The sequence below is a fragment of the Streptopelia decaocto genome (assembly GCF_964273445.1).
Source record: "Streptopelia decaocto genome assembly, chromosome: 7".
In the NCBI taxonomy this organism is placed as follows: domain Eukaryota; kingdom Metazoa; phylum Chordata; class Aves; order Columbiformes; family Columbidae; genus Streptopelia; species Streptopelia decaocto.
Window position 1 is genome coordinate 28947068 of NC_138661.1, and position 19991 is coordinate 28967058.

Here is a 19991-nt window from a genome sequence, read left to right on the forward strand (position 1 = left end):
TCTCCTGCTTCCCTTCTGGTCCAGTTGTAACTGTCAAAATATCCTGACCAGACACGATGGCTGTTTACTTTATATTTCAGAATAATCAGATCTGTTTCTCTGTCCTGCTAGCTTTACTGCACCTTTAGGTTTACAGACTTACATCCTCCTCATTTCAGGTCATGACAGCCTATGTATACTTAAAGACAGAGCGCATGTCCATTGTCTAGATCAGAAGTGTCAAACTCATTTTCACTGGGGGCCACATCAGCTCCCGGTAGAAGTAGTTACAGTTACACAGTCCTAAAATTGCATTCAGCCCTTTGAAGGCAACCGCGAGGCTGATGTGACCCCGGTAAAAATGAGTTTGACACCCCTGGTATAGACTATTCTTTTCTCAATGTACATCCTAGTGCCTAATAAATTCTCTTCTTGAGCCTTATTTTGTGCTGCCAGTTGTGATCAGGGTTCCATCCCAGCTACCTGAAACTTCACATGAGATTCAAAGCATTTCAAAGAAAATGAGCAAAGTGGATCTGCACCTATATGCAATTAGTTTGTAGGACACTTCCCTTCTTAGGCACCAACATATTTCACAACTCTTGATTCCATCATAGAACATATTAACTTCAGCATGAGACCACCTGGTACAATATTCAGTTTCCACACCAGTAGGTAGTATGTGCTTGAGAAGAGAGGTAGGAAGAGTAAGGGGAAAAAAAGATAATAATTTTTCTGTGGTATATCCTCCCAGCTTCCTGCAGATGGTGGCTTACAGAGGCTTTTGCATGAAGTGTTGCAATAGCCACTTGGGCATTGATCCTCCACTAATTCATTCAAACCCTTTTAAGTCATCTATTTGTGATCTTTACAACAACCTGTGGAAAAGGCAGTTTTGTAATTCAAGAATTTATATCATGAAAGCACACGGGGCTTATGCTCAGTATCTGAACTTTTAATTAAATTTTTTCTTGATTAACAAGACGCAGTAATTTATCTACTCTTTCCAATAACCAGTTTCCTAAATTTGTATCATTTCCCTTCCTCAGAAATGTTCTAAACTAATCAATTCAGTCTCTCTTTATCCAAGAGTTACTATTATTGTCACAACCAATATCTTTTCCACTCTAAGACAGACCGACCTGAATTGTAACCAATATTCAAACTGTGTGCATACCCTGGAATTACATAATAGTATGATTTTTCCCCATTTCATTCACTCTCATAATTCTTTTAATTCCTTTTGCTTGCTATATAGCAAGCTTTCAGACAGTTGTCCATGATGATTTTAAAGCCCATTCCTGAATGACAACAGCTATACTAATATTTAGCCTGCTGAAAAGTCACACAGAATCTGCCAACTCAGCACCTGGAGCCACGTTCCATTATCACTGTTCTGCCCACATGTCTGAATATGTGCTACCTAATCACAGCAAGTCTGTCCTCTTCCCAGTTTAAATCCTTCCTCTACAGTGACCAGTCGAACTTCTCAGGAATCATTCTCCACTACAATAGTTCAGACTATAATTTCCACACTTCATAAATCTCATTATCATTCTATTATTTTATTCCATAAATTGATCTGGTGTACATCTTCTCAACCCATATGCTACCCAGACTACACAAGACTATGGGAACCACCACCTTACTGATCCAGAATTGTAATTTCTACATACGCCTATAATGTATGTAATTACAGTGCAAAGAATCCAAACTCTTTTCAAGTAAGAAGAGTCTAGCACTAAATTTACTTAAATAAGATACATTTAAAATTCTACATTTAATGCACTCTTATCTGTGCATATCAACACTGGCATTTAAATATCCATGACATTCAATTCACACACTGAAAACCAGAACCAAAACTAAGCGTCTTACGGCTTCTTGTAATAAAAAAAAAATTATAGAATATTGAAATGTTCAATAAAACGTGTAAGAAAATAAGCAGTATGTTTAGAAAGACTCAAAAAAAAGAAAGCTGTCATCCAACACCGAATTAACATTTCTATAATTTAGATTAACCAATTATTAAACAAGCTCTCAATCACTTTATGAAGTGTCACTCAATCACATATTTCATGCCCTGTTCATTTCATAAAAGAGACTTCAATTATTATGATGTGACAAATATGCCTAGGAAAAGGTGGTGCATTCTTTACTTCCTTAGAAATGTGTAACATCTGAAGATCCTCTAATTTTCCAGGCATATTAGCTGTTTGGTCACTTTCGAGCCTTGAGAAAACTAGGGGAATAAGAGGATCAGCATAAGTACCATACATATTGACATCTTGGTCCTATCTGCATTGTTTAGGAAATCTTTACATAATTCCCATGATGTTTCCTTTGAAGAGATACCTTAATTAGCAATACAGCTCAAGTGCACAACGTGTTTATGAATATTTCAAAACATATTTGCTTACAGCTCTCAGTGATCCTCACACACAAATTAATTCACGTGCTCCTCTTCCATCCGTCTGGTAGTCTGTCTTCCATTAGGAGAAATAACTGATGCCTGTTTATCCCTCAAGTTTGGACAGGGTTTCCTCCCTGTTGATTAATTCCAAACTTGCAAAACAAAAACTACTGTACAGTTTCCTAAATACTGAAGAAGCCTATTATATGCCAAATTTGAAGTGATCAGAGAGGGGATCCTCGGGAGGTCATCTAGTCCAACCTCCTGCTCAAACATGGGTCAAGGCTGAATTCAGATTGGGTTGCTTATCTGAATCTGATTGTTAATATCTCCAAGGAGAGAGAGAGCCTAGTCTCTCTGGGCAACCTGAAGTAGTGCTTAAATAATACTCAGTGCAAGAGTTTTTCCTTTCTTTCTAGTCGGAACATGGTATCTTAATGATCATTGTCTCTAATCCTCCTGCCTTATACTTCAGTACTTTAGACTGGCTGCACCTTCTCAGTAACCTCCTCACATCTCGTCACCCTTTCCCTCTGCAAGCTGAACAAACCCAAAGGCCAGGAGCTCCAGCCCGACCCTCTTCTGCTAGACTCAATGAAGCTTGTCAACACCCTTCTTGTAGTATTTCAGAAGAGGTCTAACAAGTAAAAACAAATAATCACTTCTGCTGCTTTAGTGTCTACCCTTCTGCTGGGACAGTCTAATACAAAAGGCATTCTTAGGAGGACACACTACTGACTCCTGTTTAGCCTATTCTCTACCACTATTCCCAAATCCTTTTCAGCAGCGTTGCTAATCCAGCCAGTCCAGTCTTCAGCATGTACCACTGCAGGGGTTCAGTCCTTGCAATTCTACTTGCAGGACTTGGTGTTTGTCCTCACTGAATTCCATAAGGCTCCTGTTGTCCCATTCCTACAGCTTGTCTACATTCCCCTGAACAGAAATCCTGGGCCTGAATATATTAACCACACCACCTGGGATCAGTCACAACTTTGATGAAGGTACAAAATGTACTGTAGGGCTAGTTATGTCTATAGTATATCTATCTGTATCTATGTATCTGTACCTATCCAAAATCAAGAGCAACATGGCCTACAGCATCATGGGCAGTTGAGTCAACTGATCATTATGACTGAAAAAGATGGTCTAACTCCCTGTCACCTCAATCACTGTTTCTGTCCTTTCACTGCTCCTAGCTGCATAGTCCTGCTACCTGCCTTGCACTTGTTTTGACGTGTATTTGACCCTGAACTCACCAGCTATAATGTTAAATAGCAGGAACTTGTCCATTTTTGCTGATGTAGCTCTCCAAGACAGTGAACACTCCACTGACTCAGAGCCCTCAGACAAGCCTTCAGAATGAAAAGTGGCAGAAGTGGATCTCACTGGCTGTTACACTGTTTCTTATGAAACTATGCTGAGACTGCCAGGTGTCATACACCAGGCCGAGTGGGATGGCCACTCCTGTCCCCACCTGTTCTCTCTGTCCAACAGAACAGACTCCTAAAAGCCACTAGCTCTCCCAAGCCCTTTGAATAAAAGGGGGGATAATCCATCTTGAATTTCTGGATTTTGCAGCCACTATGAATGTCTTTCAATTATTTACCAGCCTTTTTACTTCAAGTTGTGCTGCCGACTCATTTCCTTTGCCTACTTCTACACAATACTCATTCTCTGGAGAGAAACTTTGCATTATCTATACTTCGAATGGCAACATCTGGCCTCATGGCAGATTTGGTGTAAAAGATCTGGGTATAACTTAGGTGAGAAGGAAATTCACAGAAGGCAATATTATTTCACTCAAATTACAAAAGCATTACAAAAAGGTATAAATATCAAACCCAGTAATTATTGTACACATACCGAGTAAACTATTTTTAATTTCACCTACAGCTTTTCACAGAGACCATGTGAGACATTAAATGAGATGTGGCTTTGTCAAATTCATTCTTTTTTCTTAATACCACTCCTTGTCTCACACAAAATGAGTAATTAAATTATTAAAACACATATTACTGTAATAAGCTTCTCTTTCCTCAATGGTTTCATGTAGAATTAACACTATATTAATGCTATCCATTTTCTATGAAGTATGTAATCTAAAATTTCTGATCTTGTCAAATAAGCCCATGTATATCAACATTCTACAAGGATTTTTTTTTTAATTGTTTGAAAGCCTGAAGAAAAACCATATTAAGATATTGACATTAACAGTAGAGTTGAATATGATAAATCGCTAAATTTATTAAATGGCAAAACTGTGCTAGTATTCATAATATTATTTTCATGCCTCCTTCCTTGGTAAACAGAATGAGATGTAATTTATACCAAAGTTTGTAGGCATAACAATGCATACAGAAAATAAATCCAAAACACCAATTAAAAGAATACTAAAATATTTTTCAAATCTCGTATGCTAATACTATTAGTTAGCACGACCAATTTTTTCCCAAATTACTTTAAGTTTGAGAAAGTAAAAAATAATCAACAGCAAACAAACAATACTTCAACTTATATTGTTGGCCTGTGAAACAGCATAAAAATCTTACTAACAAAACACTTGAGCTACAGAAACTTAAACCTTTTACACTTAAAAATTCGACATTCAATAGGAATTTTTACACGGTATTGCAACAAAAATTCAAATCATACCAACATTTTGCTGAAGTTAAACATTAAATTAGCCTTCAGAAATCCACATTTCTCTCAAACTATCAGAATATCCTCCTTACTCTACATGATAATTCTTATAGAAACACAGAATTCATGCTATCTCAGTTCTCCTGCCTACATTTAGAAAGCATGAGTTGTACTAAAAAAAAAAGTAATAGTCTACATCAGATAGAATTGTTTTTAAAATTAGTCATTTTTTTCTAGCACATCTTATAATAGCACTATTACTTCTATGCAAATACAGTCACTAAATTTTCCTTAAAAAAAACAAAGCTGAACTCTAGTTTCTCTGCAAAATACATTTCCATAAATCTAGTTTCCCTGATAAATACACTTCCATATATTTAGTTTCCAGAAAACCAAGTTCATTTAGAGTGATGTAACAAAATGACCTTCTATTCAGTTCATTAAAAGAAAGCAACAAAATACACCAGAATAACTGTATCATCAAAATCTTTTGGAAACCCATAACTCAAAAGAACTACCAATGTCAAAAAGTCGAATTAAGTAGCTGCCCTCAAGAGCAAGTTACATACTGATTTGCCAAGAATGCAACAGAGGTAAAAGCAAACAAACACCAGCAGCTTATATATTATGCTATGTCAGTACTGATAAAAAGTGTTTACATAGTCTGTAAAAGGTTACAGATAAGAACACAATACCTCTATAGTTTTCCTGAAAACATTATACATTTATACCAAGGTGTTTAATGGAAAACTTCGTAGCTCACCATTATCAAGTTACTTACCTGAGATATTAAAATTCTTTTGATCATCTTATTCAATGAACCAACAAGAAAGAGCTATGATAACCAACCAAAGGATTACTCATCCTGCTATAATTACAAAGAATTAAAAAATTAAAAGCGTGGATAGAGAAAAGGTCTTCCAATAATCATGGACAATCTGTGAATACACAAGCAAAGTTTGCTTATGATATTTAGCCAAGATTTCCTCATGCCTTATCCAGAAGTGACAGTATTATTAAATTTAAGATTATCTCACAATTTTTTTTTTAACCAATAGGTCCCAACAAGACAAAGTATTATGTGCCATTACTATTTGGTACTATTAGTATCAGCAACATTACACACTGTTTCCAAAATGCAGGTTCTGATACATACTGTTTATTAGGTTTAGAACTGCCTAAGTATTAACCACTTTGCTCCCTCAGTTTCTACTTTCAGTACTATCAAAAAGATTGAAAGGGATTCAAGCCCTTGGTTATCTTTCAAAAACAGTTGACTCCATAAAGCTAAACCAGTTCAGAATAAAACTTCTTGCTGGAAAATATCAAACTAAACAGAAACACACAGAAAATACCTACATCTGTAGGCCCTGGCTTAGGATCTCTTATCACAACTGTATCTCACTTTACCCTGACAGGATCCATATGGCTGCTGCAAAAGAAAAATCTATTGATTTATAAAAAGCTAGAACGTTTCAGCTCCTGGATTTAGTTAAATTTTTCCATATTGTCCCTCTTGTACTGATGCACACATTTTTTTGGTGATGATATTCCAGAACAGTGTGGTAAAACAAAAAATCTGATGGTATTTTCTGAATGTGCTCAATTCCTTAAAGTTTATGGTGGAGCAAGAATCTTCAAAGACACTTTCTGATATTATCTTCTCATCTAAGTATCCAAAACAAAGCAGAGAAAACTGTTTTTCACACAGTGTATTTCTTAGCCTCAGTCACAATTTAGATGAGCAGATACAAAAAGTGTCGTCTTGTATAATTTCATAAGACAGAGATAGGGAACATCAAAAATTAATATTAGGTCTTCAATTTGAGATTAACCATATCTTAAAAAACCCTGCAATTCAGTCACAATGCAAATTATATGTGGTAAAACACAGGGAAGGAGCTGAATTCCATGAAAGTACCTTAAAAAGAAAATCTACACAAATATGTCCCCTGTAAGGGAAATAGATCGATTAGCCTCATTCATGAAATGTTGGAAAATACTGCATTTCTTGATTAAAAAGAGAACAATACTGAACACTGGTATTCCACTCAGTACCAGCAGCAGGCTGACTTGCTGAGAGACAGATTTATCAAATAGGAATGGTACCATTGCGGACTCCGGCCTGAAACCAATAGATCCTGACTTGCCTTCTGCAGACTGATCATCTCCAAAACCGTATTTGTGGAATTTTCTCTCAGACTCACATCACTGACTTTGGGACTGTCTATCTCAGTACAGGATTTCAAGGCAATACAAGTTGCCTCTCTCAAAGGCAACAAATACATTCTGCCAGAACACTGCTTGAAACTCAAATACCTACAGAATATTAACCCAATATAAAAATCGTACACACCAAAGATAGAACTCCCACAGCCAAATATAGAGGTTGGAAAGAACAACCAAAGCTAGTTACATAGAATCCAGAGTAGGAGAAAGAAAATTGTAATGCAGACCAAAATGTAGTTCTCTCTTCACCAAGTGCTTAACAGAAACAGCAGAACTGTCTTCACAGTCACAAACAAAGCATGCAGATGGTACATTTGTCCAGCTTACATATATGGTGAGGATTAAAATTCTCCAGCTTTCAGTAGCTGCACAGTAGCTGCATCCTAGTATGAACTAACATATACTGGGACCGGCTAAAGGAAAAGCAGCACCTCCCGAGCCACCACTTTTGAGGAGCCCCTCACATTTTGAACACATCAGCAGCTTAACTAAGCATCTTATCCTTCAAAGACGGGTTATTAGAGGAGAATAAAAGTGTTAAATCTTCTGGGTGCTTGAGTTATTTGATGACTATGAGGAAAAAAAGAGAAAGAATCATGTTCCCACACTATTATAGTTCTCTTTCTCACCCCATAAGGTGGTGAAAATCCTTTGGGAGAAATACTAGACTTTACAAAGTCTACCACAAAGATAACAGATATCAGACAACATTATGTTTAAGCAAATACAATCTTCTTTACATCTGGCTTTATTGAAAGTATTCTTACTAAGTTAAATATGTTTAAATTTAAGATATTACTTCTAGATTCTACAAACTCTTCAAAAAGACCTTTAGTCTTCACTACTGGTGAATGTCTGTTTTGTATATCTATACATAGTACCTGTATGTGGCCATTTTTAAAGACGACAAATCTAGACAGTCACCCATTAAAACTATGGTGTTTTGTTTTTTTGATTTTTGCTGCTGATGCTGTTGTTTTGTTTTGTTTTTTGGGGAGGGGCATTGTTGTTGTTTTTTTCCTTACATACACTAGCAAACATATATGTTAAACTGCCTATACCACTCTGTTACTCCTTGCCCTTTTTCCTCCTTCCCCATTTTTCCTGGATGAGGTAGGAAAAACAAAAGCAAGGAGAAAAACACAACTCCTACCTTTAGGCAAGGAACCAACAGGAGGCGAATGTTAAAGCCATCTGTGACTCTCAAAAGAGCAGTGCCTGAGGTTTCACCTGATTTTTATGATTGCAATAACACAGTATATAAGTCTTCAAAAGCAGCTATTGGGCTCACCGCTTGAAACACTACTCTTACAGATGGGTGTAAAACTGAATTTTAGTTTAAGAGAGAAGACCCCTCAGTTTTACTCTTTCTAACACTGTTATTGTCATCCTACAGCCAAAACTGTATTACAGAACTAAGAAAATGTTGGAAAAAGGTGCTGTTTTACTTTGAGCTAAACAATATCAAACTGTAGACACCCCTCAAAAGATGGTCCTGCTCATGTTTCAACTCCAGTCAGTCTCACACTCTCATTTGCTTCAAATGTAGCAACACTGCATTTATGCAACTTCAGAGCAAGCAAGATCTAAACACTAACCAGAAACTTGTGCTCACCATCTCAAAAAACAAAAAAAAAAAAAAAAAAAAAAAAACAAAAAAAAAAAAAAGAAAACAAACAAAACCCAACCCCAGGTCACTCCCAAACCTCAGAACTCCCCACTCCCAAACATACTCTTCTGTTGAACCAGCAAGATCATCGTATTTGCCTCACAGTCACATAGTAAATAGTCTGAAAGCAGCAAGTGAGGGGACAAACACACAACCAGGGAGTCAGGGAGAATGGAGATGAAAACCATACTGTGAAATTTCACCCTAACGCAAACACATATATGTTAATATTTTACCTAAACTGGAAATCTGCAAGTTAAACAAGTTGCTCAATATTTTTCACATAGAACTACACAGTATTTAGAAAATAAATGTTTCCATCTCTGTAACAAGTTACAATGAAAAACTAGGTTTACCAGCAAAATAAAGCAAGCTGACTAAACAAGCCATAACCAGTTTTCTGCAATTGGAAAAAGCGGATTTCAGGGCTTTCTAATATATGAAGTAAAATAGTGGCAAGTCAGAAATGTAAGACTGAAATGTCACTGGGTTAAAAGTCACTTGACAGTAAAAAGTGAGATCAGTTCTTTAAATTACTGGAAATAAATGTTAAACTTCAAATGTTTGTCAAAAATAAATTAAATATTTGTGTAAATAAAGACCATCACACACTAAGCATATAATTAGAGAACATACTATACTTCTGAAATGTGCTCTTCTCAAAATTTATTTCTAGAATAAAATTCTAAAAGTACTTTAAAACTCCTATCTTACCTGTATCTTCAATGAATTGCACACATTTTTCAACAAACAGAGGTATCGGTTTCTCAGGCGTAACCAGATCCTGTAGGGGCATCCCAAAGTAATTACTCTCCCAGTTTCTACGGATTGGAGGATTGAATGTCTTAGTTTTCTTTTTTGGCTACAACAAAACAGAGTTATTTAAGTAATACTCAAGTAATACTTTAACTAACTCATATGTAACCATTCAGTATAAACAAACAGATCATACATCTATCAGACTTCAAAATTCCTCTATGACAAAGTGAATAAGCATACTTTCAAAATACCATAGATTAGATAAAAAGCACTCAACTTCTAATACATCTGGTTATTTTTCAATCACATTAGGAATAGGATGATCCAATGCACCACTAATTGAAATACTACAGGAACAAAAATAAACATTCTACTTGTTCAGAGTGTTACGACAAGTCTTTACATACTAACTTTCAGCAACATTCACAAAGGAATCTACATGAATCACATTTGAACCACACCTCTACAGAAATTTTTAGGATAGGATTGTGAAGTGTCATGTCACAAAAAAGGCGTCTTCTCTATGCATCTCATTAAAGAAACTAAATCATTATACTGCAAGTATTCTAGAAACCTGATGCAGAATGTATAGCAATCAATTTCAGAGTTAGAGTTGCAGGTGCTCCTATTAGGTATGATGGCTTTGTTACAGGCACAGGATTTCAGCCTAAAGGAGGTTTGCACCCAACCAAATCTAATAAGATGATGAGTTTCACATGGAGTTTTCTTGCTTGCTTTTTTTCTTTTGTTTTTCCTGATAGGGATTTTATCAGTCCACCTGATAAATCACCTTTGAATGATTACAAGAATTATATTGTATCAGACACCATGCTTCATCTCTAAATGTTGATCAAAATATTTGGAGACGGACATTTAAAGTGGTCAATTGGCTATACAGAGGCAACTGAATGTGGAAATTGAATGAACGTTGCCATTAAAATCTAGCATTTTATCTTTAAATTTTAATACAGTAAGAAGTTAAAGGAAGTTACATTTTCATACACAGGTTCTTCAGTCAACATCTAATAGCACAAAAAAAAAAACCCAAATAGCACAAGAGCCAGATTTAAATTTAATAACAAGGTTTCTAGAATTTTACTATTACAGTAAGACTACACCTCAATAAGACAGAACGTCTCATTTCTACATTTTGTATCTAGAAATGTCTTGAATGTCAATCTCTTTGTGTAAAAAACCTCAACGGGTTAACTTCTAGACTTTTGTACCACCAAATGTACTTAATCAGTACTTACAGACAACCTAGAACTTCAAGTTAGCAAGGTACATATTCATGATTGACTTGTCCACTAAGAATTAATGAGATGAAGTTTAACTCCATGGGGGACAGTGGAAACTACAGCCTGAAGAACATTTCTCCAACCATCACCCTACAGCACTTGTGGAACTCCTCCAACACTTGATAAAAATATCTGTTAATCAAAGATTTTTAATAACCTAATTAAACAAGTAAGGCTCTTGATGAGAAATGTCTTTGCAAGACAGCTTCTGCTTCTTGAAATCGGCAGTAAAGGACCTGTTATTGACCACAGTAACAGAAGACTAACAAAAAAATTAGACATCTTTCAAATTTTGGATTTCTATAAAAGGTTGGGCACTTCTAATTTATAAGGAAGGAACATTTACTGGAGTTTTTCAAAACACTAAAAAGAAATTTCCCTCCAGCAATTACTTTCCCCCCATGTTTTACTTTAACTGAAAATTTAATAAAAAAGTTTAGAGAAAAAAAAAAAAACAAAAACAACTTAGAACAAAATTTAAAGATAAACTTCCATGGCTAAAGCAGACAATATCTGAAAGCATTCTTTTCAAATGTCAACTCTTTGCATAACTTTTATTCATCTTAGGTAAGATATCAATGGTTCAACCAGTATGTGCCTTCAGATTAAAAACTTCCTTCTCACTGCAACGATCCCCTGCTTTGAAGCCCCCAGTACTCAAGCTAGTTCATTCGCCATTTTCTTTTCAGCGGCAAAGTCATATTTATTTAGGCAATAAATGTACCCAGTTCAGATGATCAGCAGCTGAAAGGGCTTATCTGAAGCTAAAGTACATGTAAAACTAAGTGAAAACATTTCTGTAAAATGTTACATGAAAGATAATTTTAGAGGTGTGTAGATTAATGCAATGAAAAAAGCAAAACCAAATTGAAATTGTTTTTTTTCCACAGTGTTCAGTGCACATCCCACCATCTTAGAATGGAGTAACACTCAGACTGTGTATTTCAGACCCAGCAGACAGAAAAACTCTGTGTGTGTCTCTTTGATTAAGACATAATATTAGCATAACATAATTCAATATAAACAAATTTTGTGGTGTGAATGGAAAGCAATCTAGTTAATGGAATAATAAACTAGAATTTAAAGACTTTTGTAACAATTATAATAGTAATTAATATTATTATCTGTGTAGAATATCTGGAAGTAGTATGAAATATCAAATACATCTGCAAAGCCAATATAATGTTTTTCTCTAATAATTGTCCTATGTTTAGAAGAATGGTTGTAAGGAACTAAGATACCAAATATTGCATTATACACTAAAAAATGCAGAAATGCTTCTTAGCTGCGATGTCCACCTGAAACAATCAGTTTAATCTCCAATTTGGAAAATTTAAAATTGTCTAAAGAATTTGAAGAAGAATAAAAGAGAAAGGAAGGAAAGGAAGGAAAGGAAGGAAAGGAAGGAAAGGAAGGAAAGGAAGGAAAGGAAGGAAAGGAAGGAAAGGAAGGAAAGGAAGGAAAGGAAGGAAAGGAAGGAAAGGAAGGAAAGGAAGGAAAGGAAGGAAAGGAAGGAAAGGAAGGAAAGGAAGGAAAGGAAGGAAAGGAAGGAAAGGAAGGAAAGGAAGGAAAGGAAGGAAAGGAAGGAAAGGAAGGAAAGGAAGGAAAGGAAGGAAAGGAAGGAAAGGAAGGAAAGGAAGGAAAGGAAGGAAAGGAAGGAAAGGAAGGAAAGGAAGGAAAGGAAGGAAAGGAAGGAAAGGAAGGAAAGGAAGGAAAGGAAGGAAAGGAAGGAAAGGAAGGAAAGGAAGGAAAGGAAGGAAAGGAAGGAAAGGAAGGAAAGGAAGGAAAGGAAGGAAAGGAAGGAAAGGAAGGAAAGGAAGGAAAGGAAGGAAAGGAAGGAAAGGAAGGAAAGGAAGGAAAGGAAGGAAAGGAAGGAAAGGAAGGAAAGGAAGGAAAGGAAGGAAAGGAAGGAAAGGAAGGAAAGGAAGGAAAGGAAGGAAAGGAAGGAAAGGAAGGAAAGGAAGGAAAGGAAGGAAAGGAAGGAAAGGAAGGAAAGGAAGGAAAGGAAGGAAAGGAAGGAAAGGAAGGAAAGGAAGGAAAGGAAGGAAAGGAAGGAAAGGAAGGAAAGGAAGGAAAGGAAGAAAGGAAGGAAAGGAAGGAAAGGAAGGAAAGGAAGGAAAGGAAGGAAAGGAAGGAAGGAAGGAAAGGAAGGAAAGGAAGGAAAGGAAGGAAGGAAGGAAAGGAAGGAAAGGAAGGAAAGGAAGGAAAGGAAGGAAAGGAAGGAAAGGAAGGAAAGGAAGGAAAGGAAGGAAAGGAAGGAAAGGAAGGAAAGGAAGGAAAGGAAGGAAAGGAAGGAAAGGAAGGAAAGGAAGGAAAGGAAGGAAAGGAAGGAAAGGAAGAAAGGAAGGAAAGGAAGGAAAGGAAGGAAAGGAAGGAAAGGAAGGAAAGGAAGGAAAGGAAGGAAAGATTTATTAAAATATCTCTCCAATAACAGATCAAATCTTCCTGGAAATATCACTATCCTCACAATCTTCACAAAAAAGTACTTCTGCAGTGAAACCATAAGGTATCTCCTGATTTCAGACTTCCATACTTAAGTTGCATGTCTAGACTTCTTAAGCGGAAAACTTGTCCTGAATGAAAAGGCATATTACTGTGAAAAAGACCTGATCTTTGTCAAAAGATCAACTGACTTCAGGAAAAAAATACAGGTCTTATGTCTAACAAAAATAAGCTTTATTGAAAGCTTTTTTTAAATCTCTGTTACCCACTCTGAGAAAACAGCAGCTTTTTCTGATCCACTCAATCATAGCATGGAACTTTAAAATCTGCTAGACACAGTATCACAGTATGTTTGGGATTGGAAGGGACCTCAAAAGATCATCTAGTCCAATCCCCCTGCTGGAGCAGGAACGCCTAGGTGAGGTCGCACAGGAACATGTCCAGGCGGGTTTTGAATGTCTCCAGAGAAGGAGACTCCACAACCTCCCTGGGCAGCCTGTTCCAGTGCTCTGTCACCCTTACTGAGAAGAAGTTTCTTCTCAAATTTAAGTGGAACCTCTTGTGTTCCAGCTTGATCCCATTACCCCTTGTCCTATCATTGTTTGCCACCGAGAAGAGCCTGGCTCCATCCTCATGGCACTCACCCTTTATATATTTATAAACATTAATAAGGTCCCCCCTTAGTCTCCTCTTCTCCAAACTAAAGAGACCCAGCTCCCTCAGCCTTTCTTCATAAGGGAGATGCTCCACTCCCTTAATCATCTTCGTTGCCCTACGCTGGACCCTCTCCAGCAGTTCCCTGTCCTTCTTGAACTGAGGGGCCCAGAACTGGACACAATATTCCAGATGGGGTCTCACCCGGGCGGAGTAGAGGGGAAGGAGAACCTCTCTCGATCTACTAACCACCCCCCTTCTAATACACCCCAGGATGCCACTGGCCTTCCTGGCCACAAGGGCACAGTGCTGGCTCATGGTCATCCTGTTGTCCACCAGGACCCCCAGGTCCCTTTCCCCTACACTGCTCTCTAATATGTAATCTCCCAACCTATACTGGAACCTGGGGTTGTTCCTGCCCAGATGCAGGACTCTACACTTGCCCTTGTTAAATTTCATTAGGTTATTCCCCGCCCAACTCTCCAGCCTGTCCAGGTCCCGCTGGATGGCAGCACAGCCTTCTGGCGTGTCAGCCACTCCTCCCAGCTTAGTGTCATCAGCAAACTTGCTGATAGTACACTCAATTCCCTCGTCCAAATCGTTGATGAATATATTGAATAATATTGGCCCCAGCACTGACCCCTGAGGCACTCCACTAGATACTGGCCTCCAACTAGACTCCGCACCATTGACTACCACTCTCTGGCTTCTCTCCCTAAGCTAGTTTGCAACCCACCTCACTACTCTATTGTCTAGACCACACCTCCTCAACTTAGCTGTGAGGATGCTGTGGGAGACTGCGTCAAAGGCTTTACTGAAGTCAAGGTAGACCACATCCACCGCTCTGCCATCATCCATCCACCTTGTTACATTCTCATAAAAGGCCATGAGGTTGGTCAAGCATGACCTACCCTTGGTAAAGCCATGCTGACTGCCCCTAATAACCCTCTTATCCTTGATATGCCTTGAGATGGCACCAAGGACAAGCTGTTCCATTACTTTCCCAGGGACAGAGGTGAGGCTGACCGGTCTATAATTACCCGGGTCCTCCTTCTTGCCCTTTTTGAAGACTGGAGTGACATTTGCTTTCCTCCAATCCTCGGGCACCTCTCCCGTTTCCCAAGACTTGGCAAAGATGATGGAGAGCGGTCCAGCAATGACTTCAGCCAGCTCCCTCAGCACCCACGGGTGCATCCCATCTGGACCCATGGATTTATGGATGTCCAGACTAGTTAATTGCTCCCTAACCCAGTCCTCCTCGACTAAAGCAAACTCCTCCATTGACCTGGCTTCATCCGGGGTCTCAGGGATACAGGGCTCCCCAGGACAGCCTCCGGCAGAGTAGACAGAGACAAAGAAGGCATTCAGTAATTCTGCCTTCTCTGTATCTTCTGCCACCAGGGCACCCACCCCATTCATCAGTGGGCCTACATTGCCTCTGGTATTAGTTTTATCTGCTATGTATTTGAAAAAGTTCTTTTTGCTGTCCTTGACCCCTCTTGCCAGCTGTAATTCTAAGGAGGCCTTGGCTATCCTAGCTGCCTTCCTACATCCTCTAACGGCAGCCTTATATTCCTCCCAAGTGGCCAGCCCCTGCTTCCATGACCTGTAAACTCTCCTCTTGCTAAACTTTAAGTTATTAATTTATTTAAACAGCACCTGGAAAAGAGGCATTTTTCTAAATTCCTAGATATTGGCTGAGAGATTATGATTTTACCACGGCTATTTTTAGTTCCGTAGTTCTGCCCAATACACCTACTCCCCATGATACAGCAGTCACCTAATCCTGCATGCAGTGAGCACTAATCTAGGAACAGTGAAAGACAATTTTCTATGCTGCTTCTACATCTTAATAAAAAAGGACTAATAGATGTCAAGTTAAGAGAAGACAAAAAACAGCACAAAAGTTTTGTTAGTTAATCCTAGCAAAAAGCTCATTGTTGCACATACCAATGCTTCATGTTAGTAATTAAAACACAAGCCCAACACCATAAAGCTGAAATCCTTCATTTTCCTACAAATCTGGTTTGGGAGGTTGGGGGTGAGGGAGTGTCTGTTTGTTTTGTTGTTGTCGTTTGTTTAAAATAATTAATTGCTGCACTAATGCTGGGCTTTCCAGCATAGGTTTCACCACTTGCTTGTTGCCAAGGACAACTTCCCTTCATACCCTAATAGAGGTTAATGCCAAACCTCCAGCTGATCTTCATATATTTTGGCAGTAAAGTATTTTAACTCTGAGAATCCCACACTTCCCTTGTGTTGCTGATACCAAAACCATTTACCTGCAATACTGCTTTAATTACAGTACTTTAATCACCAAAACATGTGTTGCAAAAGATCAGCTGAAGTCTTAATAAAAGGTAAACGTGAAAACATGTATTCTAGCACAGCACAGTATCCAAATCTTGATTTCAAAACTAGAAATATTATTATAAAAAGCACAAACCCGTGAAAATGTAGATTTAAAGTATATGCAAGATTAACCCTCTTGACTGTAGGTACCAGAGAATGAGCTAAGCAGTGTTCATCTTCCAGAGAGAAACTAGGCTGAGACTTCAGCCAGCTGTGAGTCTTGAGAGTACAATGCACTTAAATACAAGCTTTTAAAATTAACTTTAAAAAAAAAAAAAAACAAAAAACCAACACACACACACAAAAACCCCTGCCCAAACCTGTCTATCAAAGCTCTTTGTGGATGGGCTGCTCATTCTAGCACGTCATCTCTGTTGAAGAGGGGTTCCCCTCCTTTTCCTCTCACTTGCATCCCACCAGAACTACCATAATAATTCATTTAGCAAAGGGAAAATTCAGCCACTTCTCCCCCTCCCTCATGCTTCACTACTACTTTTAATACAAAGGAAATTTTCTGCCCGCTCCATTTGCAGTCAGGCCTGGGGTCATGGAGGGCAAAGTCAATATTTTCAGGACTATTAAAATACTTCATAAAACCATGTACCATGAACAGTATTCGTTTTATAAGCTTAATAAAGTATTTGTAATCTCTAATTCATGGCTAGCTCATCAGAAGCTATACAATGTATTAATAATGCAGATGATGGTCCCTAACATGGTTTCTCTTTCTTCTCTTTATGCCTTCTGCCATTTTCAGAGTTCCAGCTTGTTGCACTGAGTTTTAAACCAGAGAGGCTCAAGAAGGCATATGGTTCCAAATACACATTTTAAGACTGCTAAATTTGAACAGATGAAATAAAGTACAGATTTTGATATTTCCTACAAAACAAAACAAACAAACAAAAAACACTCACTGCACATTCCAGTCTGAAGTAGACAGTACTTTGCTAAGCCAGCCATTGAATTTATACAACAACTGAAAACATGTGAGCTGATCTCCCACCTGTCAGTTACCATACTCTTATTAAAACTGAGATCAACACACATGGGGTATACAGTTAGCGACAGTATTTCAGTAATAGTTTCAACGTAAAATTTCATATCGTTTTGAAATTACAATCAAAGTAAACAAAGTTTAAACAAAGCAAAATAGATGTCTCTACTGTACTACTTGTATTCTGAAACAAGTCAGAACAAGTTACACAAAAATTCATCTAGGTGCTAGTGGATTTTTCTTGCTGAAATACTGAGACAAGTTTTAAGATTAATTTAAATTAAAAGGCACCTTACAATTGTCTTGGTATCCAGGAAAACAGAACATAAATCATAATCTTCTTCGGAAGCAACAAATGTTGCTTGCAAACAAGGTTACAAGGCATAATGTTTAAAGCATTGTTTTTCAGATTTAATTTAACAATACAGCTGTTAACTCCAGCCACTTTGGGGGAAAAAAAAAAAAAAGTCAGACCTCAAATAATAAAACTATTGACTACTGGTCAAAAAACTTTTTCAGATTTCATAACTTTTAACAATGGCATATCAAAGAACTGTCACTGGTCAGTTAATTTACTATATTGTTCACAAGATCTCTGTACTTAGGATTTGTTTTCAGAAGTACTTCAAATAATTTCTTCCATACAAAAAAATGAAAGATGCTCATACTAATCTTATTCCTACTTTTACGAATGTATTAAAAAAATAATTCTTCTATAATTAGGCAAGAAGCCTGTAGAATTTATTTCAAGATGAGGCTCTGCCTTTTCCTTTTCAGGAATCTACTCAGGATACTTGCTGTCCTTGGGGTGCTCCGGAAAATAAAAACTAAAACAACTATACTTTATAGGAGGGAAAAAAATACAGCCTAAATTAGACACTCGAAGTGTTCACAAAGAGCTCTAAATTAGATGGGTAAATTTTTAATACTCATCAATTCCATAGTAAAGATAAATAATAAGAGTATTAATTGTAACTATATGGAACAGCTAAAGGTTTCCAGACCAGGCAGGCTTCCTGCTGTATGGGGAACTACTAAATTAAGAGAATGGTCAGAAATAACTTGCAATTACTTAATGTAGCAATAATAATAATGGCTAAATCAATAATAGTTGATAAATAATTTAAAAATATTTCTATCAAGCTTGTTTAGACATGAGAACAATGAGAAGTCAGGGAACACTTAAGTTTGGGCTTCATATCAGTGCATAAACTGCATGGCAGCTGCAGCTTTAGGGTTATTGCACACACATGAAGAGGTTCCTCCTGTCTTCTGAGGTATAAGAAGGCTTCCTCCAGCAAGATCTTTAACCTCTAGGAATGTTCACTGCCCTCTCATGTCCTGAAATTTCCTACATTTTCTCTCTGTTGCTCCATATCTTTAAACTCATCAAGGAAAACTAAAGAGAAAATTAGTTTATTATATGGCCTGTAAAGCTGCTACTTTTAAAAAGACTAGTGTGTACCAGCACACAATAATGTTCTATACAGCATTAAAGAGTCTAACGGAGATAAGCATCTACTTTCAGTTCCCTCTCAGGACTTTTTAAAAAGACAGAGAGATGAATGCACACGAATGTCAGCTGCAGAGGTCTAACTTGGCAAGGCAAACACAGCTGAGACAAAGTTGCCCACGAACATCGTATTCTGTGCTTAGTTCCTTCAAGATTGTGAACACTGGTAAGGAACCAAATAATCAAACATGGAAAGCATGTTGATACAGGGGAGAACTCCCCCTGGAAAATGCATTTAATCTGAGAGAGACCTTGCAGAATAATAGCAGAGAAAGACCAGGTGCTTTTTCATAAGAGGAACTTTTACAGAAAAAGTTCTGTAGGGTAAAGAAAAAGAACATCAGAGCTTGACAAATACTGGTATACAAGGTGCACCTGAAAGCTTTCAAGCAAAGTGTGCACATGCAACTCCACACCAACTTGGCTAAAACGTACTATGATTCTGAGGCCACCCTGCTTTCTTTTTAATCCTTCTCTCCACTTTTCTTCATATACTTCCCTATCAGAACAAGTTTAACAGTCAACTTGTTAACAGCACATGCAAGACCATACAATAGTATTTTAAGAACATTTAGAAACATGGTAGTAACATGAAACAGGATAAAGGTGGGTGTACGGTAAGTTGGACTATGCTAGACTGATTCAACCTTCTTCAGTGAAAACATGTATTCTTTTCTAGAGGCAAAGAAACCAAACACTCGGTTTTACCAATCTGGACTTTAGTAAGGCATTTGATGGTGACATATAGAAAACCATTGTGATGACTGGACAACTGGAGGATGATATTCAACAAAAAGGACAAAGTCATAGGCTAATGGAAAAATCATGCACCGAAATGTGCATGTACTATAATGTATTATACATGTACTATGTGTATGTACTAAATGTGCTTGTATGTACTATAATGTGCATGTACTATAAACCACCTGTACTATATGGTAGGAAGTCATTACCTGGAAATTAACAAGGATAGGAATAGGCCAAGAATAGGTTCCTAAGGTAACAACAAACATTATTATATGATGCATCACTATAACATTCTTTGCCAT

The 19991-nt window shown here is 37.5% G+C and overlaps 1 protein-coding gene across 1 annotated transcript in view; it reads right to left on the reverse strand.

Annotated features, from left to right (window-relative positions):
- The window catches only part of ARHGAP5 (Rho GTPase activating protein 5), a 51966-nt gene that overhangs the window by 14798 nt on the left and 17177 nt on the right, over positions 1-19991 (reverse strand). Inside the window, exon 4 of the mRNA XM_082057990.1 lies at positions 9645-9792. Coding sequence (XP_081914116.1) covers positions 9645-9792 — 148 coding nt within the window. The remainder of the gene's footprint in view (positions 1-9644; positions 9793-19991) is intronic.